Raw genomic sequence first — 25,689 nt, 5'->3', positions numbered from 1 at the left:
CATTAAACTACTATTTAAATAGAAATAATATGCAGGGTTACAGGGAAAATGCAGGAGAATGGCACAAAGTCAAAATACTTATTGGAGATCCAGTAATGGGCTGAATGGCCTTCTTCTGCACTGTAACATTTCTTTGATTTCCAGCTTCTTTTGCTTTTAGTTCATATATACAGTGTTCTTTCCACCATCACTGATTTGATAAATTAGTGAAGACAAAGTAATTTTTAGTCTTAGTTTTAATGTACGTAAATTGAAATATAATGAAATAAATTGGGACAGCTATAATGAACTTTAAGGTTGCCTTTAACATGTCTTATTCTTATTTAACACTAAGACATAGAAAGAAAAGATAGCCTATGACAGAATCGCTCAATCTCCAGGAAATAAAGCATTCTTACTCAACTTTGTTACTTTTTATTGTACAGAGAATCTGGGTTATAAGTGGATTAATTTTTGAAGCTTTGGGAAAAGTTTGCATGCATTCCTCGTTGTCACTTCCATGACATTCTCCACTGAAATCCCTTTAACTTGTGCAACGTACTGACAGGAAATGGATATGTTCTTCGGCTCATTTCTCATCTGTAAAACAGCAACAAAAGTGTGTATCAGTAATAAAAACCAAAAGAACTGTTGTTGCTGTAAATTAGGAACAAAAACAGGTTGCTGGAAAAGCTCAGCAAGTCTGTAGATTTGTGAAAAAAGTATCAGAGTTAACATTTCACGTCCGCTGATCTTCCTTAGTACTTATGGTAGATGGGAAAACGTTGGTTTATATGCAGAAAATAGGGAGAGGGATGGGGTAGGGAGTAAATGATAGGATAGAGCACAGAGAGAAGAACAGTTGGATAGACAAAGGAGTTGATAACAATCTGGCTAGGAGGGTGAATAGCTGTTAATGGGGATTGTTAATGACTAATAACAAGTAGTGTGTGATGGCAGACTATGTGATAACAAGGCCTGGTGTGGAGATAGGAGGCTAGGACCTGGGAGAATTTAGGCGTTAAAATTATCGAACTTGATACTGAGAGCCCAGAGGGTTGCAAGGTCCCCAAGTGGAAAATGAGGTGTTGTTCTTGTGGGAGTCAGTGGGTTTTTAGTGGATATTAGTGACCAGTCTATCCCCAGAGATAGAAACAGAGATGTCAAGGAAGGGAAGGGAAGAGTCAGAGATAGATCAGGGGAAAGTGAGGGCAGAGTAGAAATTGGAAACGGAATTTTTCAGTGATGTTCACCACAATACAGTGCAGTTGTAGGTTTCAATGCAGATAACAAATCAATTAATCTTGCTAATTTTTAAATATTTTTATACTTGCTGCCAGCTGCAATGTTCTTTCAAATAGATACCTCGAACCTTTCCCTTTCAATTTTTCTGAATCACATAATACTGACAGTAGATTTAGTTTGCAACACTAATAACTTTTTATAAAATTCCAATTTCTTGGTCAGCTAATAAGTGCAAATGCCTAGTATAGAATTTAAGTATACAGACATGAAGGCCCAGATTTGATTCTTAGGTGGTGTTGAATCAGTTGATATCAGCAGGTGGAAGATTCTCTACTTGAAGCAAAATGGAATCCAATGTGGTGAGATGTGATTTATGTTTGTAGGAAGAGAAGAAAAAAGAATAAATGTTTGGGTTTAAAATAGTGAGAAATTGTGGAATAATATTGTCCAGGGGTTTAGTGTGATCTTTTACACAAATTTCAGAAAGTCAGCATGATGGCAGAGGCAACAAATAGGAGGACAAATTGGTCCTTATGTGGAATGAACTGCCACAGGAAGTGGTGGATGCAGGCACAGTTACAACATTTAAAATTCATTTGGATAGGTTCATTTGCATAGGTACATGAATAGGAATGGTTTAGGGGGATATGAGCCATAAGCAGGCAAATGGGACTAGTTTAGTTTGAGAAACTTGTTCGGCGTAGGTGAGTTAAACCAAAGGGTCTATTTCCATGCTGAATGGTTCTATGACTCTATCAATGACTCTAAGTGGTGGCATACCAAAAACATACAGGGGCACAGAAAGAAAATCCCCAAGAATTTACTGAGATCTTTCAGTAAAAAAAATCATGGACAGTATCCTACATTGAGTGGGTGATGAAATGGCACTTTTTCCTCATTAAAGGGCCACTTATTATGATTCTGACAAACTTTACATCATTGACCAGATGCACTACAAGCTGGCTGATAGGTAAATTTTACCTTAAAAGCTGAGGCATGAAAGTTCACCTGAGGCATGCACCATCATTGGCAGAGCTGTTCTGGTTTCTAAGGCAGTTTGGAGGTCTAAGAGTATAAGACAGGACATGCTTCCAGTGCATTCTTGCTGAAGTGAAAACACAGTTCCTCTAATATGTTTAAATAATGGTTTTTGCAAAAATAAACTTTGTTCATTAAATATTTAAAGCAATACTCTAAAATGTTTCAGACTGGATGTTCTGGAAAGTACAATAGATGTAACATTTTTCCATTGAGTTGTGCTCTTCAGTTTCCCAATGTGATTCTAATACGTGACATTTTCTATATACAGTCAGTGACAAAATGCAGCCTGCTAGAAACTGAAAGAACTGTGGTTGCTGTAAATCAGGAACAAAAACAAAAGTTGCTGGAAAAGTTCAGTAGGTCTGGCAGCATCTGTGAAGGAAAAAACAGGGTTAATGTTTTGGGCCTGGTGACCCTTCCTCAGAACACAGCCTGATAGTGCACTTTGGCTGAAATGCCTGGAACAGTGGCCTTTTCTCACTGTACCTTTGTGACAGATACCCCAAGTTTAGTGATGTCCCTTAGCATGTATCTCCGGACTTTGGGATGTGCCAATCTACAGCATTCTGTTGAGGACAATTCTAATTTAAATAACTGGCACAGTCCCACTATTTGGCTCCTTTAGCAGGCATATGTCTGCTAAGATATATTCTGATGAATGTCACTTTCTCTTTTGAGGACAGGTTGGACAGGCTTGGTTTGTATCTAGATTTTAGAAGAATAAGAGGCAAGTTAATTGAAACGTAAGATCTTGAAGGGATCTTGACGAGGTAGATGATGAGAGAATCTTTCCTCTTATGGGAGAATCTAGAACAAGGGATCATTGCTGAAAAAGCAGGGGTTGCCCAATTGAACAGAGATTAGGGGAGCATTTTTGCTCTCAGAGGGCTGCGGGTCTTTGGAACTCTTCCTAAAACAGTGATAGATGCAGAGCTCTTGAACATTTTTGAGGCAGAGATAGTGAGAATCTTGTTAGGCAAGGGGGTGAAGGGGGCAGGCAAACTTGAGGTTACAAACAAATCAACTATGATTTTATTGATGGTGGAGCAGACTGAAGAGACTGAATGGCTTGCTCCCAACTTGTACATTCGTTTGTTAATATGGTAATGGTTGCAGACTTCTCATACTCCACCTGGAAATACCAATAGAAAACTCATTCACTCTAAACCAGCTTCATTTTGAATACATTTCGAAAACTTGACAAATTTATACAGCTAGGAGAGCGAAAATATGGTGTTGAAAGAATGAGCTGCAAAAAATTAAGTGGGGTATTAACACTTTCTAAAACATTTAAACTGTTCTTTTCTGCTAGTAACGGATTTATTGGAGAATCTAGCTATTTTTTCTGATTTTGTTTACTCATACACAAAAACACAGGTTTGACTGCTCAAGCATGAAAACAGGTTTGCTGTTTGGAAATGCCACCACAGCAGTCACCCAGAGTAGATTTAAGCTGCAGCTTGGGCTCAGTTAGAGGGACACAAACAACAGTGAAGGCAATGCAACTGCGACCATAGGAACGCAAGCAGTCAATCTGTGAAGGAATTTTAGAGAGAAATATTACAACTTGTTCTGACAGTTTCAAATCTACCTTGGTCATTTCTTATCATTGGAATGAATAGTGGCAGCATACTTTAGTGGAACCTTTCACTTGCATGGCCATTAAGTAGTAATGACTTGCTTAACCTGTTCAAAGTTTTTAGACTTTGCCTTATCTGGGTAATTTGAAGTAGAGTGCACACTTTACAAGCTTGGAAGTGGCTAACGGTGAACCAGTGCAGCCCAGAATGCTCATAACACTCTAAAAGTGATCTAACCAGAGCCTTATAAAGCCTCAGAAGTACATCCCTGCTTTAAATTCTAGTCCTCTCAAAATAAATGTCAACATTGTATTTGCCTTCCTAACTACCGACTCAACCTGCAAGTTTAGTTTAAGATAATCCTGGACTAGGACTCCAATGTCCCTTTATATTTCAGATTTCTGAATATTCTCCCCATTTAGGAAAAGTCCATGCTTCTATTCTTCTTACCAAAGTGCACTGACCTCACACTTTCCCACATTGTACTCCATCTGCCACTTCTTTGCCCATTCTCCTAACTATTCTAAATCCTTCTCCAGCCTCACCACCTCCTCAATACTACCTGTCCCTCCACGTATTTTTGTATTATCCGCAAAAGGAGCTAGGACGCCCTCAATTCCTTCATCTAGATCATTATATATAAAATGAAAAGTTGTGGTTCCAACAATGACCTTTGCAGAACACCACTAGTCGCCGGCTACCATCTCGAGAAGGATCCTTTTATTCCCACTCTCTGCTTTCTGTCAGACAGCCAATCTTCTATCCATGCTAGTATCTTGCCTCTATTACCATGGGTCCTTACCTTACTCAGCTGCCCCCTGTGCAAGACCTTGTCAAAGGCCATCCAGAAGTCCAAGTAGATAACATCCATTGGCTCTCCTTGGTGTAACTTGCTCTTTACCTCTTTAAAGAGTTATAGCAGATTTACAATGATCTGAATAGAACAGCCACTGTCCTACAGAATACCTTTAATGCACTCTATTTCTGCACCAAACATACAAAATGAGCATATGGCGAGGCCCTTGTTTACAGTATGCTTATAAGGTCAGTGTTCCGGCTCATGGAGCTTGATGAATCCCAACATATATATATATTGATCAGTGAAGGTAGGTTTGCAATAGACAGATCCATTAGCTGATTTCTTAGCTAGCATATTGAGAAAAGGAAGCGTGTCATACTGTTCCACCCCAAAGTAAATTTAGGACCAGGATGGATTGTATTAAGGTGTGTAAGGAAATTCTTACACATGGCTGCAGATTTAGTGTCCAACTGAATCATCTATGTGTGGAAATATACTCAGGGTAGGAGGTTATGGCTCATTATCATCAAAAGCATATTTCTCACAGAAAACAACAAAAAATGTTAGTGAACACCAGACCTAAAAGAAATTCAATGGATACTCCATCAATTTGGCCATACAGGTAGTAATTTAAGGTGAACTTACTAACTTCAAAAGTTCAGTGAACACAGAAACAGAAAATTGTGTGCATCTATATCACCATGATATGGCAATGTGGTGAAAACAATCATGGCTTTCTTTGGTAGGAAGTTCAAAACTGAAATAAATCTGTCATTCTGATCTTTGTCTTGATGAGTGCAAGATGACAAGCTTTGGCAACATGATTTTCTTTACGGCAATTTTCAGGCTTTATACTCTACGTCTTTTTTGAAGCCCAACATTTTGTGTGCCTTATTAGCTACTTTTTCAAGCTGCACTGCCCCTCCAAGAATGTGTACACATATTAGTCTCCTTCTCGGGCTAAGGTCTGGGCCAGATTTGAGAGCGGGGACAATTTTAAAAGGACCGGGGAATGAGACAGAATTGTCAGAGGGTGAAATCAGTTGGGTTGGAAGCAGGATTGGATGCATCAGTAGCAAGATTGGAAGGTTTGGGGCTAGGGACTTGCACGCCTGTGAGGTGGAATTGGAAGGTCAGTGAGTTTAGAGCAGGAGGCCAAAACCACCTGGAAGGGTTGGGAAAAGCATGATAGCAAAGATCCGTGGGCAACATCATAAGAGTCAGGGGGCAAGAACGGACGGTCTGGGTAGAATCAGAGTGATCATGGGTGGAATCAGAAGAGTCAGGGGTTGAGATCAGAATATTGGGGCGGAATCGCTTCTGTTGCAAAATGTTTCTGATTCATCTACATTTTATAAATAAATAAATATATAGAATTACCAGATTACCTGTTTTTCTGGCCCTAATGCAGGAGAGTCTGTTTCCAAGCAGATTGACTCTAGTGGTAGCTGTTTCACCAATTTCTGCTTCTTGGGAATAGTAATAGGAAAATTAGTATTTCTGCAGATTACAAAAATTGAAAATGATTGAGAAAATTCAGTTAAATGATATCTTTCAACACACTTAAAATCCAGAGAAATCTATTCATTGTCACAGTTTAAATACAAAGGTTCTTAAAAAATTTTCCTGTAACAAACCTGTCTGCCCCATAGGTTTGGCATAGCAACATTCAATGTATGAAAATTGCTCTAAATTTTTTTAAATTCACTTGTGGGAAGTGAGCGTGGCTGGCTGGCCAGCATTTCTTGCTCATCCCTACTTGCCCTTGAGAAGGTGGTGGTAAGCTGCCTTTTTGAACTGCTGCAATCCTCCAGCTGTGGGTTGACCCAGAATGCTATTAGGGAGGAATTCCAGGTTTTTGACCCAGTGACAGTGAAGGAACGGCGATATATTTCCAAGTCAGGATGGTGAGTGACTTGGAGGGGAACTTGGAGGTGATGGTGTTCCCATATATCTGCTGCCCTTGTCCTCTAGATAGAAATGGTTGTGGGTCTGAGGATCTTTGGTGAATTTCTGCAGTACATCTTGTAGATAGTAAACACTGCTGCTACTGAGCATTGGTGGTGGAGGGAGTGAATGCTTGTAGAACTAGTGCCAATCAAGCGGGCATCTGGATGGTGTCAAGCTTCTTGAGTGTTGTTGGGGGTGCACTCATCCAGGCAAGTGGGGAATATTCCATCACACTGACTTGTGCCTTGTAGATGGTGGACAGGCTTTGAGGAGGCAGGAGGTGAGTTACTTGCCGCAGTCTTCCCAGCCTCTGGCCTGTTCTTGTAGCCATTCTGTAATGTGGTTAGTCCAGTAGAGTTTCTGGTCAATGGTAACCTCCAGGGTGTCGATAGTGGGGGATTCAGTACTGTGGTTAGTCCAGTTGAGTTTTTGGTCAAGGGTAACCTCCAAGGTGTTGATAGTGGGGGATTCAGTGATGGTGACGCCAGTGAATGTCAAGGGGTGGTGGTTAGATTGTCTCTTATTGGTGATGGTCATAGTCTGGCACAAATGTCACTTGCCACTTGACAGCCCAAGCTGAATAATAACCATCAACATTTAAGTTTTACATATCTGTTTCGTAACTCACAAAACTATTTTACAAACTGAAAGTACTGCAGATGCTGTAAACCAAAAATAAAAACAGAAATTGCTGGAAGATCTCAGCAGGTCTGGCAGCATCTGTGGAGAGAAAACAGAGTTAACGTTTTGGGTTGAGTGACCCTTCCTCAGAACCTGCTGAGCTTTTCCAGCAATTTCTGGTTTTGTTACAAAACTGTTTTATTACATGTCTTTTTGTCATTTGCAATTTTCTGTCTTTTAGTCATAAGGATATAATACCTACTCTGATTGAGTCATAGTAGTCCTAATAATAACAATAATAATAGTCCTAAGAGTAACAACAGCCCTTCTCATCCACATGATTACATTCCAAGTTGGAGTCACACAGTGGATACTGGCAGGTTATAAATAGGTTACAAGAAGTTTCCACCACAAAGTCAGATTCTGTCTTAATGATGGAAGATTTTCTCTAAGTTGCAAATAGTCTGGTTCAACCTGACCAGAGAAGCTGAGACAGGAAATGCAGTCATCTCATTCAATTTGAGACATCATCCAGACAATCAGCAGAATACAGAGGGATATTGAGGCATTAGGGTGTGGTGAATTTGTTGAGAGACATGATGAAGAAATTGAATAGGTGTCATTAACATGCATGCAAAATCTGACCCCATGTCTATGGATGATGTTGATATGAGGTAACATAGATGGCAAAGAGGAAGGTGTTAAAAATAAAGTCTTGGTGGAATCTAGAGGTTGCATTGCCGAGATTAGAGAAGTTATTACAGGAGATCTTCTAGCAACATTCAGAGATTCAAGAACGAAAGTGAGTGATGGTATTCCTATTAAGTTTGAAAATGGCAAAGAGGCACTGGAGGAGGACCATGTTTAATGCTGCAGAGTGGTGCAATAGGATGAGAAGGAAACATGCAGTGTGATGTAGGGTATATGATGTATGTACATCAATATAATTTATCTTTGAGTTTAGATTTTAAATTACTGGCACATGGATATTGGTCTGTGTTTTTGTAAGGGTTTAATAATTTGCCTGTCAGTCTTTTGGAAGCTATTAATTTTTAAAATCAGAATGAGACAGGAGCAAGAGCAGGAATTTGTTTGCAGTTTAAAAATTCTTTGATTGGACAGCACAAACATTGAAAGGCATTTGCTCCCTTTGGTTTAAAAAAAAATCAGGATTTTTTTGCTTAAGGGAGATGAAACAAAGATCTGAAAGCGGTTGACTGCAGTTTGCAGAAGTCTAGGCTGAAGCTGGATGTAAGGAAAGATTTTCCTTGAGAAAGGAGTAGCTCAAAACAGTTAGGAAATAGTGTAAGGAATTTAGTTTGAAATTACAAACCTGACATGTCTGAACAGAACCCTTCTAAAGGGGTTATTTGAAACAGAGAAAGTGTAAACTCAGTTGTGTGAATAGTCAAGGGAAGGGCCAATAACTCAAAAACAAGAATCAAAAGAAACATAAGTCAAACCTATGGAGATGATGGAGAAGGCAACTCGTTCTCTCTGGTATTTAAGGGCTGTAAAGTGTTGCTGTTGGGATAGATGGGATTGTAAATTTACCATGTGTTTTGAATTATTTCAAACTGTGTTATATGTAAGTAGCTTGGTTTACAGTATTTTATTGTCATTTCTTTTGTGTAATCAAACTTGGGTGATTTGAGCAAAGGAGAGGAAAGTGTAGTTAGTATAATGGAATCATGATAGAAGCTCATGGAAATCATGAACAAACTAATCCCGATAAGGGGAGAATAGAAAGAAATACAATGACATAATGATTCAGACCTTAAGGCACAGGGAGCCTCTGGGGAGGTTTGGCATGATGGGAAAGCAAATGGGATAGAAACAGCATTGAATCTTAGTGACAAATAAGCTTGAGAGCTCCTTTCATATGTTGCTAGAGATGACAGCACAGAAAATATAGAGTGGCAGCAGACAGTATGTTCAGTAGAAAAGCAACTGTGGTATTGGTGGTCCAGGATGACTCTGGATTGCAATTTTGATGGAAAAGTACAAGTTTCAATAGTGGCTGATGTAGTTCAATTAAGCTGATGCCACATTAGCTGAGATAATGAGGTGTAGAGCTGGATGAACACAGCAGGCCAAGCGGCATCCTATAATAAGGTGTAGAGCTGGATGAACACAGCAGGCCAAGCAGCATCCTATAACAAGGTGTAGAGCTGGATGAACACAGCTGAGCTCATCCAGCTCTACACCTTGTTATCTCAGATTCTCCAGCATCTGCAGTTCCTACTATCTCCGCAATATTAGCTATCAGTTTTGCATCTCATACTCACAAATCTGAAATAAAAATAAAAAGTGCTGGGGAAACTCAACAGGTCTAGCAGTTTCTGTGGACACAAGAACAGAGTTTCTCCAGAAGCTTCAGCTTTTATATCAGATTTCTAGCATCTTGGGTATTTTGCTTTTATGTTCAAATCCATGCCTCTTTGATTTGAAACAATAAGAAAGAAACCATACCATATAACGAGCAATACAAGAGGCAGCAAGGTTTTGCTGGCGGCAAGAGCATCAAAGTTGTGTGATCGAGCAACGTGACCACTGTGGAAGTATCTCAGATTACCTCTTCACAAATACTGTACCTTGAATTTTAGCAATGGAGTTTTGGGTCTTCAAAAGAGAATTAATATAACCGCTACATGCTTAGCTTAAAATGTTAAATAAAAACTGAAAGAACTGTAGATGCTATACATCAGGAACAAAAACAAAAATGGGAATTAATGTTGTGGATCCAGTGACCCTTTCTCAGAACCGCAACGTTAACTCCGATTTTTTTCTTCACAGATGCTGCCAGACCTGTTGAGCTTTTCCAGCAACTTCTGTTTTTGTTCCTTAGCTTGAACGTTTTTGGCAAACATTATAATGTTTAATCTAACCTGCTCGCTTCTTATGACAGATGGCGGAATTGAAAAGAAAAATCCAGCTTTCACCCCTTCCATAGCAACAGAAGGTTTTCCATCAAATGCATGCAGCAACACTTTCTTAGCTCCTAGGGAAACAAAAGAATTTTCCCAAACTTCATTTTGTAATAAATTACAGTAATGTAGTTTTCTTTCTAGTTGGAACATGTCTAGCACTTATGACATCATGGTTAACCAGGCCAGATAAAGCTGAGGAGTTAATGTAAGCAGAATTCATGTTTGCACAATCTGTTTTATATTTCATCTGGGCACACCCCACTAATTTAAGGCGAGAGATTCTGGATATAGGTTTGAACAAAAGGTGCTCTCTTTATGAATCTGAATCCCTTTATTTTGCAGCGTTGGATGCTGGTGGCCTAATGGAAGATGTCATTCATTACCTGATATGTGTGAGACAGTAATACAGAAGCAACATAGAGCATTTTGAATCTAATACAAAAACCAGAAAATACTTTAAATATTCAGCTGGCAGGAAACATCTGTGCAGATAAACAGAAGCTTCCAGTTTTAATCATTCTTTCGCTTTGACATATCCCATCTCCAACTGTTCTCTGTCTTTTCTTGACTTCCTCCGTCGCCGTCTGGATAATAGTTATTAACAAATGTCCAACATAAGCCCATCAACACTGACATCTACACTGACCACATTTCTTCACGCTCCATTCCATTCTGTGAGCTTTTCCATCACTGTTACGTGTGTTCCAGTGAAACAAACTTCAAAACCGTGCTCAGAGATAATGGGAACTGCAGATGCTGGAGAATTCCAAGCTAATAAAATGTGAGGCTGGATGAACACAGCAGGCCAAGCAGCATCTCAGGAGCACAAAAGCTGACGTTTCGGACCTAGACCCTTCATCAGAGAGGCGGATGGGGAGAGGGAGCTGGAATAAATAGGGAGAGAGGGGGAGGTGGACCGAAGATGGAGAGTAAAGAAGATAGGTGGAGAGAGTATAGGTGGGGAGGTAGGGAGGGGATAGGTCAGTCCAGGGAAGACGGACAGGTCAAGGAGGTGGGATGAGGTTAGTAGGTAGCTGGGGGTGCAGCTTGGTGTGGGAGGAAGGGATGGGTGAGAGGAAGAACCGGTTAGGGAGGCAGAGACAGGTTGGACTGGTTTTGGGATGCAGTGGGTGGGGGGGAAGAGCTGGGCTGGTTGTGTGGTGCAGTGGGGGGAGGGAACGAACTAGGCTGGTTTAGGGATGCAGTAGGGGAAGGGGAGATTTTGAAACTGGTGAAGTCCACATTGATACCATATGGCTGCAGGGTTCCCAGGCGGAATATGAGTTGCTGTTCCTGCAACCTTCAGGTGGCATCATTGTGGCAGTGCAGGAGGCCCATGATGGACATGTCATCTAGAGAATGGGAGGGGGAGTGGAAATGGTTTGCGACAGGGAGGTGCCGTTGTTTGTTGCGAACTGAGCGGAGGTGTTCTGCAAAGCGGTCTCCAAGCCTCCGCTTGGTTTCCCCAATGTAGAGGCAGCCGCACCGGGTACAATGGATGCAGTATTCCTCTTAGGGCGGTTGTGGCGGGGGCGGGGTGTGAGGGATGTGTTGCGGGAAAACGCCCTTGACCGCGTCTCCCGTATTTCCCGCAACAAATCCCTCACACCCCGCCCCCGCCACAACCGCTCTAAGAGGATCCCCCTCGTTCTCACACACCACCCTACCAACCTCCGGATACAACGCATCATCCTCCGACACTTCCGCCATTTACAATTCGACCCCACCACCCAAGACATTTTTCCATCCCCTCCCCTGTCTGCTTTCCGGAGAGACCACTCTCTCCGTGACTCCCTTGTTCGCTCCACACTGCCCTCCAACCCCACCACACCCGGCATTTTCCCGCAATACATCCCTTACACCCCGCCCCCGCCACAACCGCCCAAAGAGGATCCCCCTCGTTCTCACACACCACCCTACCAACCTCCGGATACAACGCATCATCCTCCGACACTTTCGCCATTTACAATCCGACCCCACCACCCAAGACATTTTTCCATCCCCTCCCCTGTCTGCTTTCCGGAGAGACCACTCTCTCCGTGACTCCCTTGTCCGCTCCACACTGCCCTCCAACCCCACCACACCCGGCACCTTCCCCTGCAACCGCAGGAAATGCTACACTTGTCCCCACACCTCCTCCCTCACCCCTATCGCAGGCCCCAAGATGACATTCCACATTAAGCAGAGGTTCACCTGCACATCTGCCAATGTGGTATACTGCATCCATTGTACCCGGTGCGGCTTCCTCTACATTGGGGAAACCAAGCGGAGACTTGGAGACCGCTTTGCAGAACACCTCCGCTCAGTTCGCAACAAACAACTGCACCTCCCAGTCGCAAACCATTTCCACTCCCCCTCCCATTCTCTAGATGACATGTCCATCATGGGCCTCCTGCACTGCCACAATGATGCCACCCAAAGGTTGCAGGAACAGCAACTCATATTCCGCCTGGGAACCCTGCAGCCATATGGTATCAATGTGGACTTCACCAGTTTCAAAATCTCCCCTTCCCCTACTGCATCCCTAAACCAGCCTAGTTCGTCCCCTCCCCCCACTGCACCACACAACCAGCCCAGCTCTTCCCCCCTACCCACTGCATCCCAAAACCAGTCCAACCTGTCTCTGCCTCCCTAACCGGTTCTTCCTCTCACCCATCCCTTCCTCCCACACCAAGCCGCACCCCCAGCTACCTACTAACCTCATCCCACCCCCTTGACCTGTCCGTCTTCCCTGGACTGACCTATCCCCTCCCTACCTCCCCACCTATACTCTCTCCACCTATCTTCTTTACTCTCCATCTTCGGTCCGCCTCCCCCTCTCTCCCTATTTATTCCAGCTCCCTCTCCCCATCCCCCTCTCTGATGAAGGGTCTAGGCCCGAAACGTCAGCTTTTGTGCTCCTGAGATGCTGCTTGGCCTGCTGTGTTCATCCAGCCTCACATTTTATTATCTTCAAAACCGTGCTTCTTTCTTTTCCTCAGCTGAAGATCTCTTCCACTGTGGTTGACAGAGGCCTCAATCACGTTTGTCTTAGTTCTTGCATTTTCCTCTCACACCTGCCCCCAGTTCCCAGAACCATGGTAGGATTGCCCTTGATCTCACATTCCATTCCACCAGCCTCCATAATCATTTCATTCACCTCCTGATGTTACTACCAAATACATCTTCCCTTCCCTTTTTAGCATTCTGTAGGATTTGTTCACTGCACAACACCATGATCAACTCCTCAATTACCCCCAATACCTCCGTCGCTATCCCTGCCCTTGTAAATGCAGGCGCTGCAACAGCTGTCTTTTTACCTCCTCTGTCTTCACTGTTCCTGGCTCCAAACGCTCATTCTAGGTGAAACAGCAATTTATTGCTGCATTTGCTGCTCTAAATTTGGCCTGATCTAAACCAAAGAGACCAAAAGCAGATTGGATGGGTGCTTTGCAGAGCACCTCCACTCAGTCCACAAGCTCCTCTTTGTTTCCACATCAATCGCTCTTTTCTCAGCCTGAAGTGCTCCAATGAAGCTCAATGCAGGCTTGAAGAACAGCAGCTCAAATTTCTATCAAGTACCCGTTATAATCTTTCGGACTCAATATTGAATTCAACAATTTCTGGCTGTTAATGACCATTCCCAATTTGTTTCTTTTCTCTTGGCTGGTTTTGGTTTTACTCTACCTCTTTATCTTATTTCAGCTTTTAGACAGTAACCATTCATCATTCTACTATTACCCTCTGTCCAGGCACAACTTCTTTTTCTTTACTTGTCCCCTGCCTTGCTGCTTCCTTTGTCCTTGCACCACCTACACTTTTGTAATTTAATCTCTGCTGTCTTTCACTATATCTCAAAAACTTTTCTTCTTTGCATCCCCACCTTTATTTACTTAAAATTAATTATATTTCTAATTTTTCTCAAGTCCGATGAAAGGTCACTGGGCAAAATGATTAATTTTATTTCCCTCTCCACAGATGCTGCCAGATCTACTGTGTATTTTCAGCATTATGAGTAAAACAATGTTGGGCTTGACAACTAATTCAATGTCATCATCCAACTAGCGTGATGACATTGTAGGAGATGTATCAGGCATCCCATTATCTCACACACAAAGTTAACACTTGCACTAGGAGAAGGATGCCTCAGCTTTGACAAGTTTTCTTGCCAGGGGTACAGGAATGAGCAAGGAAAGACTTCATGAAATTAAATGAGTAATGATAACAAAAATATGACATTCCCGTTTTCAGCCTTAGATACCCTTACTTTACATGCAGGCCTGAAATTTGAGTATGCTAGTCAGCCTCCCTATGCCAACCCAATCTCTTCACAGTAACTTGGGTGGTCAATACCAGCTCTGCCAGCAATTACACTGAGTTGGTAGTTGGGACAGAATTCTAGATTTGCAATTTAGGCAGCTGAAATAAGATCAAAAATGGTGTAGGACCATGACTCAGGAGAAACAGCTCTGAACTGCTGGATTTTTACTTCAGGGTGGTTGGTACACACTGGAATGGGACCCACCAGTGCCAGAAATAGTGTGGTGGGAACCACAAGAACAAAACAATAATGTCAATAATAAAACAACAATGGTTCTCTAGCCTTCACAACCCCTCACTCACCATGTCCCATTCATATCCAATCATTAGCCCCAACTACCCATTATAAGCCCCATACACCCTCATGATCTATGTCCTTCTTGACAATGACTCTCATACCCTCCTGCTAGTTTATGCCCTTTGGCCCATAACCAGTGTCCCTTCTACCCCAAATTATGCCAGACAATGAACCCACATCACCATACACTCTACATCATGTTAGAGCTGATTCATGTCAACATGTCCCCAATCACAACTAATTGACCTTATCCCTCCATGCCAACTCTGCTGGTATCGAGTTGAGCAGGGACAATCCTGACATGAAACAAAATAAAGACTTGAGCATTTATTGCAGACTTCACTGTATTTAAAAAATGCTACTTGATAAAAACCCATTCAATACATTTTACTCCCTTTAAGTACTTAATTTCTCATATAAAATTGTATTCCTACAACAACATCAAAGACAGCTAATATCTTTATATTTACTTGGAGCTGTCAACTTAACTGTAAAATACAGGCTCTTCGTTGTGATATTTCCAGCAGTAATGGGTCTCTTACTTTACATGCAGGCCTGAAATTTGAGTATGCTAGTCACCCCCTGCAGTGAAATTCTGGTTGTTCAGAACTGTTTCTCCTGAGTCATGATCCTGCACCATCTTTGGTCGTATTTAGCTGTGGTAGCAACCAAGCAGTCCTTCAACAAATTTCAACAAACAGCCACTGAAATTGCAAGCACCAATTTTCTTTCACAGCCAGGTGCCTTTTCAATTTAAAGAACATAGATTTAAAGAACTTCATAGTTCTGCAAATCTTATTCACATTTTAGTTTCACTCACTTTTAATCTCAATAGTCAGAAATTACATACTGTGGAAAATGGAACTTATTCTAGCAAAAAATGCAAATCACAGACGGCCCTGCTGATTTCAGATTGTCCGTGTGTGATAATAACATCCTGGCTCCTTTCATTCCCTGGTGAAAATATCATATGCCAGAAATGAACCGGAACTTCTGAATTTGGGGCTCTGACATCATTTTGGCTAAAGATTTTCCATCTCTTAAAATTTCAGTCCTATTATACAAATGCTAGATCTAAAACAGAAAACAAGAAATTCAAATTTTAAACCTTGTTCCTTCAGAAGATTAATGGTTGGACGGCCAGCAGAACGAGAATGTACATTTCTAAACGGAAGAAAACAATGATTAAATTAGCACAATGCAACCAGTACAATAAATGATCCACTAAAATAAAACAAAATTGGTAGTCTCTAGCTAAAAAAACTAATGATAATAACACTAATTAATGCAAATAACATTATTCATAATTTGTGCAATGCTAGGATTGTAATCTATGATGCCACTTTAAAGCTTGCAGAAGCAGGAGCACACCATTTTCACCAGTTTGACGATGGGTGATCTGTACATCGATCCCATTAACTTGCTTTTGCTCTAAATCACAGGTGTATCTAACAAATATCTTTTGATGTTGGGCTGGGAAACTTTGATCCAGCAAGTGCAGCCTTCTTTGGCAGAGTTCATGATTTCCATTTCCTGCCCACTCAGGAAGGACTTTTTGATTCTAGTTCATTTGAACCTGATTCTAATTTTAAGAGTATGCCCTCTTGTTCAAAATATATCAATTTCTTCCTAAGAGGAAACCGTTTCCCCTCACCTCCCTTTCAAACACTTTAATTATTTTCAATAGTTATGATTCCAGCATAGTTAGGAATTGCACGTGTGGAATCAGAATCTTAAGGAAACTTTAAGGAAATTAAGATTCCACTGGACAACTCAACTACATCTAAAATCCTGCAAAAGTTTCAGTCAGAGAATAAGAGTTCTGATGAAATTGAGTACATAGTTAATCAGGTAAAGTTAGGCTATTAATATTAAATACAGAGTCTAACTCCTGAGTGACTATTCAAATCGGCCCCATACTTGCCTCACACACCCTCACCTAACTCCCTCAAATCCATCACATCTCTCAAACCATGACCCGAAATCTGCAATCTGACATGCCTGGCCCACTCCAGACCTGACACGCTCTCTCCCTTCCTCTGGGTCTGCTCTGGACCTGACACCGGGAAGCCGATCCCTCTTCATTGCTCCAGACACAACCACTCTTCACCATGTAGGAGCTAACCCTCACTCCTTACCACCGCTCCCCCCCCCCCACCTTAATTGTCTGTTTTGGACCAGACCTCCTTCATCCCCTGGGAGCTGATCTGAGTCATCTGTTCCAGATCTGATTGCCCTACACCACACATGGCTGTACTTTCCCTGCTCTGGATCCAATCTACCTCTGCTCCCTAGGACCTGAATTGCTTTCCCCCACTCCTGACCTGATTGGCCACCCTCCCCTGCTGGATGTGACTTCTCCCACCCATTTTGACTGACCCTAAACACTCCATTAGTTACCTAGATCCCTGCCTTCTTCCACTCTAAACCCTACCCATGGTATCCTGCCCACCTGCCACCCTACCTTCTTGCACCCATACCCCCTATCCAGAAGGCAACTAATCCTGTTGGAACCCTCTTTACATGGCACTCTGGCACCTTCCTTACTTCTATCCTATCCCCTACCCATATGGCGCCCTACTGTCACGGCACCTAACCTCACACTTAAATTTTGAATTGACCATTTTACAACAGCTGTCAAAGTGGCTGTCTGTGATCTTGAACATTTTAACTTTAGAGTACTACAGATGACTGCTTTGTAAAAGGGGAAGGAGGAGGGCATGGTGTGCCTTCCCTTGACAGTTCTGCATTATGAGAAAACTGTCAGAATGGAAATACAACTCTGTATTCCTGAAGGAGCCCTGATCGGTATCTCCTGTCAGTAATATAGAGCTCCCTCCTTTTGTAAAAAAAGGGGTGGAGTCGTCACGTGTTGTATTGCCATTCCTCAGAAAATTCAGCCAACATCCGATCACCTCTCATTCTTCAACAGAAAGCAAATATAAGAAAAGTTTATACAACCTTGTAAATTAACATTTATTGCCTTACATTCCCAACAAGGCTGACATCTTATTCCTGGTCAGAGATAATGGGAACTGCAGATGCTGGAGAATCCAAGATAACCAAGTGTGAAGCTGGATAAACACAGCAGGCCAAGCAGCATCTCAGGAGCACAAAAGCTGACGTTTCGGGCCTAGACCCTTCATCAGAGAGGGGGATGGGGAGAGGGTTCTGAAATAAATAGGGAGAGAGAGGGAGGTGGACTGAAGATGGATAGAGGAGAAGATAGGTGGAGAGGAGAGTACAGGTGGGGAGGGGATAAGTCAGTCTGGGGAGGGTGGACAGGTCAAGGAGGCGGGATGAGGTTAGCAGGTGGGAAATGGAGGTGCAGCTTGAGGTGGGAGGAAGGGATAGGTGAGAGGAAGAACAGGTTAGGGAGGCGGGTCAGGCTGGGCTGGTTTTGGGATGCAGTGGGGGGAGAGGGGGAGCCCAATGGTATCAATGTAGACTTCACAAGCTTCAAAATCTCCCCTTTCCCCACTGCATCCCAAAACCAGCCCAGCTCGTCCCCGCCTCCCTAACCTGTTCTTCCTCTCACCTATCCCTTCCTCCCACCTCAAGCCGCACCTCCATTTCCTACCTACTAACCTCATCCCACCTCCTTGACCCGGTCCATCTTCCCTAGACTGACCTAACCCCTCCCTGCCTCCCCACGTATACTCTCCTCTCCACCTTTGGTCCGCCTCCCTCTCTCCCTATTTATTCCAGAACCATCTCCCCATCCCCCTCTCTGATGAAGGGTTTAGGCCCGAAACGTCAGCTTTTATGTTCCTGAGATGCTGCTTGGCCTGCTGTGTTCATCCAGCTTCACAGTTAGTTATCTTGACATCTTATTCCTGCTGTGAAGTGCCTGAAGCTGACTGCATTACTGCACATGGGATATGCCCAAAGCTCTGCATAACTTAACCATGACTTATACTCATTTGTATTCGAGACCCGTGAAATAAAGGCCAAGATTCCAATAATCTTTTTGATTCTATTCAAAAAGTTGCAGTGATTTCTATGCAAGGACATTCAAATCTCTACTTCTCTGGAGTCCTTAGATTTTTTTTACAATTGATTAGGATGTAGGAAATATCATTTTGTCTCTTAAGAATCAAAGAGGAGGTACTCCCACAATGAATCCCATTTGTCACAGTTCTGCCCATTCATTTTTTCTATTCCTTATTCAGTTTCCTGCTGTCAACTGTACTACATTTTTTTTCTCCCAATTGAAATGTCACCTGCAAACTCTGATATATGTTTTTACTAGTTCATCCAAGTCACTGTGCAATATACATCCCCAGGAAACACCATATGTTGCAACTCACCAATCAGAATAGCCAACTGTTATTTCTGCTCTCTCTCTCCTACATTCCAAACAATTTCCAAGATATGAAGTGGCTACCAGCAATCTGGTATGCTTTCACTTTTGCGAATAAACTTTTCTCTGAGCCATTGTTGAGAGCCTTCTGAAACTTCATACAGATAGGATCGATGGCCAAGCCTTCCCTACCACTTTAATAACATTAAAAAAATTACTAAAATCAGTCAGATACAATTTATTCATTAGAAATCCATGCTATCTCTAGCCTACTCAAATCTTCTCAAGTGCCCAATCATTCTGTTTTTAATGACAGATTCTTATATCTGCTCCACAACTGATATAGACAAACGGGCATGTAATTAGTTGATCCTATTTCTCATGTTTCTTTGATAATTGGGCAAAATGTTGGGAATTTTTTCAACCCAATGGCACAATTCTCAAATCAAGGCATCTTTTCAAGATTATTATTAAGGTATCTGCAAATTTCTTATCTATTTCTTTAAATGCCCAGGCTGGAAATCATCATATCCTGGAGAAATGCATGATAGGAAACACTGCCAAATTAAATTCAAAGATTTTACAGCAGTGCTATAAGCTTCTACCAATGTTGCAGGCACCACTATTTTGGAAACAGCCATTTGAAATGAACACCTCATTGTAACGTTGATTATGTGCTGTGAATTTGAGTTTAGAGACAATGGAAAACAGGTGATATTAGACCATCACTTTTAATTTTTCCAAAGTCAAAATCACCCCATGATCTTCAAAACTGAAATAAGTGTATCGAGCACTGGGTTAACATCAATCATAATGAATGCGCCAAAAATCACTGGATGCATTGCAATGTCAACGCTTTCTCAGTGTATGTGGCTTTACATCAGAGGAGTTAATTGCCACTTATTTATCAGCACTTTCTTGGTAAAAACAGAGCAGAACTAATCAGCAAAAGTGTATCCAAACAACATTCCCTGGCTAAATGAAATAGGACACACTTAACTTCCATGTTATTTCAATTCATCTGTAGGTGATACAAAGGAACTCACAGGATATTTGATTGACTGTCTCCCAAGAACATAATCTTTCACAAAGTCTGCTCATGGACTAATTACCTGAAATCAAAATCTTTCTGATCAGCAATGGAGATTCCTAGTAAGCTGCATTCCCTCATGGCACCAGCATACAACAGTGCTCCAATATCTCATGGTAGAAGCAGCAGCAGACCCTGCTAAGGACCTCACTATGCAGCATCAACCTCTCTCATGCCCACCCAGGACCTGGGAACCTTATGAAAGTTGTCAATTCAAACACCAGGGCCATAATTATTTGCAATAACAATGGCCATGAGGGATACCCACTGTGACAGAACAGATGATAATTTGTGAAAGATGTAAGAAATCATTTGAATTGGTGTTTGGTTTTGCATTATGACATTGGGAAACAGGTGTTATATCTCAGGATCACATGCTGTAGCAAGGTGAGGAACAAGGGTTTTACAGATAGATGATTTAGAATTTGAGAGGAAACGAATCCTTGTGAGTTGAGACAGTCAAATAATGCTCAAAGTTTCATGATTGAACAGACATTTTCATTAACATATTTAATGAAGAAATTCATTTCACAGGACCTTATGTATGTCTAATCAAAAGAGACAAAGGAAATATTAGGCGGGCTAACTAAAGAATACTGAAAGAGGTAGATTGCATGGACTAGAGCCAAATTATTGCAGATGCTGGAATCTGGACTGAAAACAACAAATACTGGAGATCACAGCAGGTCAGACTGCAACCATGGAGAGAGAGAGAGAGCAAGAGAACATTCTCAGTCTAAATGACTCCTTATCAGAGCTGAGCTGAAGTGTGGAGGGGAAAGCATTTTTGCTATAGTGTTGAAAGGGGTGCTGCGGAAAGAGAAGTTGTTGATAGTTCAGATTAACTGATCGGAATGAGAGAATGTACAGACTAACTAGAGTGGTAACCTGAGATAAGGATTCTGGGAAATATCTCAGAATGTAGCCTTCATTTACAGATAATACTGGATTTGTAGTAGTGGAATGGTCTGACTCTCCTGTGGCACTACATGATTAAACTGACTTTCCTTACAATCTCAAATTGCTTCTCTATCTTCAGCATACAGATCATGTACAAGAGGAAGCCATTTTTAAAAGGCAATGATTCACTGGCTCTGGACTTCTCTCCCAATACTAGCATTTATTGCCCATCCCTAGTTACACTTGAGAAGACAATGGTGAAAATGGTGGCCTGGGAGAGAAATAATGGACCATGATACTAATAACGTTTCAGGTGCCTTATTCCCTCAACCTTAATCTCTGCAATGCTCACCAATTCTAATAACATCTGCTTCGAATGTACTTTAAATAATAACATCAAGCTAAAATAGGTAAATTGTTTTTCTATACAATCCTTTGCACTAATGTCTTAGACTGACAAAATAACATTATTTTACTCTCACAGATCTTGCAGCAGTCAGACAAACTCTGAAATACTGACATGTATTTATTTTCAAAAAGAGAAGTAAATAAAGCACAAACAGATTAACCATGATCTCACTCAATGGCACAGCAGGCTTGAAGGCTGAATAGCTTCTGCTCCTGATTCATCTGTTCATATGTAAATAAATCCACAAGTCACTTTTAAAAGGAAAAGCCTCTTCATTTGGTCCAGATGTTTCCAACATATGAACTAAGACTGGTGGTCAGTGCAGGAACATATCCAGTCATATCAGCTGATTTAGCCTCCAAACTCCTGGGTGCAGTGTCTGGGTTGGGGGGGGGGGTGTTGTGGGGGCTAGGATATTAGAATTAGTCTATAAAATGGGAAGTTTATTTGCAATGTAGGCTAGCAGTACAACTGCAGCAACCTACAATGTGAAGATGGAGGGAACGTGGGAGCCCCTATCACCTGACCGCAGCATACTCAAGACTCCAGTGGCTTTCGTTGGGATTTAACGCCACCTCTCTCTCTTCAGCTGTCTCTCTCACGCTCTATTGCTCTCTCCGTTCAGCTGTCATTTTACAAATTAACAATGTCTCACATCCCATCCAGGACTCACACTGCCCAGCTGGAAATGATGTCCTTGTACCTTTGCAGACTCGGGTGGTCATGCATCAGAAATTCCATCTTGTTACCAGGTGCAAGCGTGTTGCCTTTATTGTGTCCATTTGTCTTCATGCCAGATCACTGCAAGAACAACATGGCTAGTCTGACTTCCCCGGTCCATTTCTTCAAAAACAGCATTTATTTTTAAGCACTTATCCAATTCCTTTTTGGGCCCTGAAGGGGGATTTCCCAACTTGTACAGCTCCTCGATTGGATCATGCCTAACATTTGTACTGCGTGAATGTTACTTGCCACTTTGAAGCCCAAACTGTCGAGGTCTTGCTGCAAATGGTCATGGGCAACTTCACTAACCGAGGAGCAGTGAATGAAACTGAACACGAGGCAAGCATTAGCAGATATCCTGATTTCTAACTTCATAATGGAGGTAAGGTAATCGATGAATCTGTCAAAAATGGCTGATCCTAGGACACTGCTGAGGAACTCAAGCAGCAACTTTCTGACGTTGAGATACACTGACTTCAACAATTATAACAATCTTTCTTTGTGCTAGAAACAACTCCAGTCAATGGAAGGTATCATCCCAATTTCTTCTCATTTCAATTTTACTTGGGATTCTTGATGCCTTGATATCAGAGGTGAACACTTTCATCACAGTCTGGAATTCAGCTTTGATCTTGTTTACCACTGGTTTATGGAAGTCTGGAGCCAGGCAGTCTCGCAGAGTCCGTGAAAAGGTTATTATGTGCTTGATAGTGCAGTATACCACATCACTCTGTACTTTTCTCATAATTGAGAATAATTGATAGAGTGATAAGAGTGGCAGTTGTAAAGATTGGTTTCATCCCGTTCTTGTCTGGGCAATTTTTCATTTCTCTTGACATATGCCAATATTTTGGCAGTGCCGGAAGAGCTTGATTAGGAACAAGGCAGTTTAGGAGCACAGATCTTAAGCCAGGATGTTAGCAGGGTATACACTTTTTGCTCCATGTATCCATTGCATTAAACCTTTTGTTGATATCATGTGAAGTGAATCAAATTGGCCCATGTTTGGCATCCACGATGGTGTGGGCATCAGGTGGCAGTCAAGATGGATCTACTTGTACCTTCTGGCTGAAGAGGGTTGTAAACATTTTAACCTAATCTTTTGTGCTCATGTGCAGGTTTCACCAATATTAGGGATGGGGGTGCTCATGGTGCCTCCTTCTCCTGATAGTTGTTTAACTATCAATCACTATTATGCAGCCTTTAAATCTTATTTAATAATTACCTTGAAATAAAATAGCGAGCAGGCTTTCTGAAAATACCTTTAACATTACGTTTTACAATAGCTGCTTTACCTCCTAACGTGCACTGAAAGGTTTTACAAGATATTTCAATAAGCGCTGCCTCTTTGACCATTATTTCTATTTTGACAAATGGGTGAACAACTTTTAAACAGTGCAATTTACGATGGGTTTAGAATTTAGAATCCTGTGTATTGGCATTTGAAGCTGAATAAAACTACTACAGCAGTACATCACTCCATGTGATGTTTTGTGGAAACTCAGGATAAACTGGCTAATTCAGAAATTTCTGGTCCACAAAGGTACAGATCATAAAGAGCTGCATTTATCACCACCCTGCCAATCAATTTGAAGGTAGAGGACTCTGAAATCCAGAATGGAGCTTGCCCACCACCTTCCTGCCTATGCCGCCAAAGTAATTATGCCAGTGATGAGGCTGACATCAAGAAACTCATCCGCCAGTGGACCAACTGAAGCCCCTAAAAGAATAATTAAAGCTCACTCGAGTGCCTCATTCCACCCTTTCCAGGATTTAACTGGCAGCAGAAGAAAGCCATACCAAGCAGACACAGATTTCCTTGAATGGGGAAGGGTCAGGCACAGCCCTTCTTAATTGGTCCCTGGATGAGAGTCACCCTTTGGTGTAACATAATACCCCCCTCCCAGGTTGACAATCCCCCATGCCTGCATAAACCCCAGTCCCTTTCTTTGGCTGCCAGCAAGACACCCAGTGTATCCCCAAACAGTGCCCCAAAACCTGATCCAATGCTGCACACACCTTTGTTCCTAAATGTTGAAGAGCTCCCAGTCTGATTCAGGTGTGACTTCTGATCCAAAAGGGCTGAAGGGCAATAATCTGTTAACAATTGAAGGTGAGACTTCCACACTCCTGGATTAAAAAGTCTGGCTTCAGAAGCTATCAACCAATCAAAGGCAGATTTTTCTCCAGCATTTTGGGACACAGTTCAATTGGCCATTTAATGGCTACAGGGTGACCAGTGTTCCCCTCACCTTTTAGCTGGAGGTGCATGGAATCTGGCAAATTATATAATGAGGTCGCTAATTTTACTAATTCCTCAAACTAGGAATTATGGCTCTAAGGTACACCTGGCTTCTTCAGCAAACAACTTCATCGTTCAAATTCTGAGACATGATTATATTATGTATCTGTTCAAAGAAAACTGCAACATGATGAGGCACAATGTAAGTACTATAGCATGACTACTAACATTAGTAACAAAAAATAGATGGGAGATTTTGGGAAAAATGAATAGTTTGTTTCATTATACTATTAACCAGATAGTTGTAGTATTAAACAGCTGATAAACTTGAATTGTCAGCCTGTACAATCATCTTTTCCTGCCATAAATAGTTGGCAGGTAGCTTGGACTTTCCTATACTCCATCTCTCAGTTCTCACAGAAATAAAGTTCTACATTACAAAGGTAAATCCAGTCGCTTTGCAATTTCAATCTGTTCAATGAAGACCTTTCTCTGTTCATTTTTCTGTGCCTCAGTGTGGGCAATTCGCGGCGTGAAGTCCAATCCAACCTGGAATAAAATACAAAGTATGAGATCTTTGATGCATAATTACACATTCAAGGTACACATATTAATCTATCAATGGAAAATGAGATAAAACAATATTTTTGAGTCCATCAATTCTGATTTGGCTTCACTTTACAAGAGTGTTCACAAATTTGAGCTTCAGTGTTTAGTGCAGTTGCTTTTAGCTATTAACTTTTTAGGTACCTACAATCTACCAACGTCCAAATAATATGTCCATCATCTGCTTTGAGCATTATTTTCCAATTTTCTGCAGGACAATCGTGCCAGAGGAATGGAACACTGCTAACAATATACCATTGCTTAAAAGAGGGAGAAAGGATTGAGTGAGAATTATAGCCAATCACCTTAATCTTACTGACAGCAGATTATTGCAGAAAAGTCCTTAAGGTTAGTGTTAACAAAAAGGTACTGGCTAATCAAGAACAGTCAGCATGGACTTGTTAGATATTTTCCAATCAACCTGTTCAGAAATGTTATCATACACCTTTGGAGCAGGTGGGATTTGAACCTAGGCCTCCTGGCCAAAAGGTAGGGACACATTCACAGCATCACAACAGCTCCATGCTTGAATCTTTGAGGTAAATAAATGAATGATCTAATTGAATACTGTGAAGTGATAACAAGAAGGTTTGATAAGAATAGCATGTTTGATGTAGTCCACATGAGTTTTACCAAGGCCCTTGAAAAGGTCCCATACAGTATCCTGATCAGAA

At 41.7% G+C, this 25,689-nt stretch overlaps 2 protein-coding genes across 7 annotated transcripts in view; one reads left to right on the top strand and one right to left on the bottom strand.

Moving 5' to 3' along the window:
* Nucleotides 1-25,689, top strand: part of nsl1 (NSL1 component of MIS12 kinetochore complex) — a 156,688-nt gene that overhangs the window by 81,919 nt on the left and 49,080 nt on the right. The gene's annotated exons all lie outside the window — the stretch shown is intronic.
* The window catches only part of LOC125454648 (putative deoxyribonuclease TATDN3), a 51,949-nt gene continuing 26,478 nt past the window's right edge, over nucleotides 219-25,689 (bottom strand). The window contains exons 6-10 of one of the 2 annotated variants that reach the window (XM_048535635.2): nucleotides 24,849-24,958; nucleotides 15,851-15,906; nucleotides 10,104-10,216; nucleotides 6,033-6,110; nucleotides 219-579 (exon numbers count right to left, since the gene is read on the bottom strand). In XM_048535635.2, coding sequence (XP_048391592.1) covers nucleotides 436-579; nucleotides 6,033-6,110; nucleotides 10,104-10,216; nucleotides 15,851-15,906; nucleotides 24,849-24,958 — 501 coding nt within the window. In that variant the 3' untranslated portion in view covers nucleotides 219-435. Of the gene's footprint in view, nucleotides 580-6,032; nucleotides 6,114-10,103; nucleotides 10,217-15,850; nucleotides 15,907-24,848; nucleotides 24,959-25,689 lie in introns of both variants that reach the window. The other variant, XM_048535638.2, reaches the window with a different exon arrangement.

Source organism: Stegostoma tigrinum, chromosome 9, assembly GCF_030684315.1.
Source record: "Stegostoma tigrinum isolate sSteTig4 chromosome 9, sSteTig4.hap1, whole genome shotgun sequence".
Classification (NCBI taxonomy): Eukaryota; Metazoa; Chordata; class Chondrichthyes; order Orectolobiformes; family Stegostomatidae; genus Stegostoma; species Stegostoma tigrinum.
This window is presented reverse-complemented; position numbering and strand designations above follow the sequence as displayed.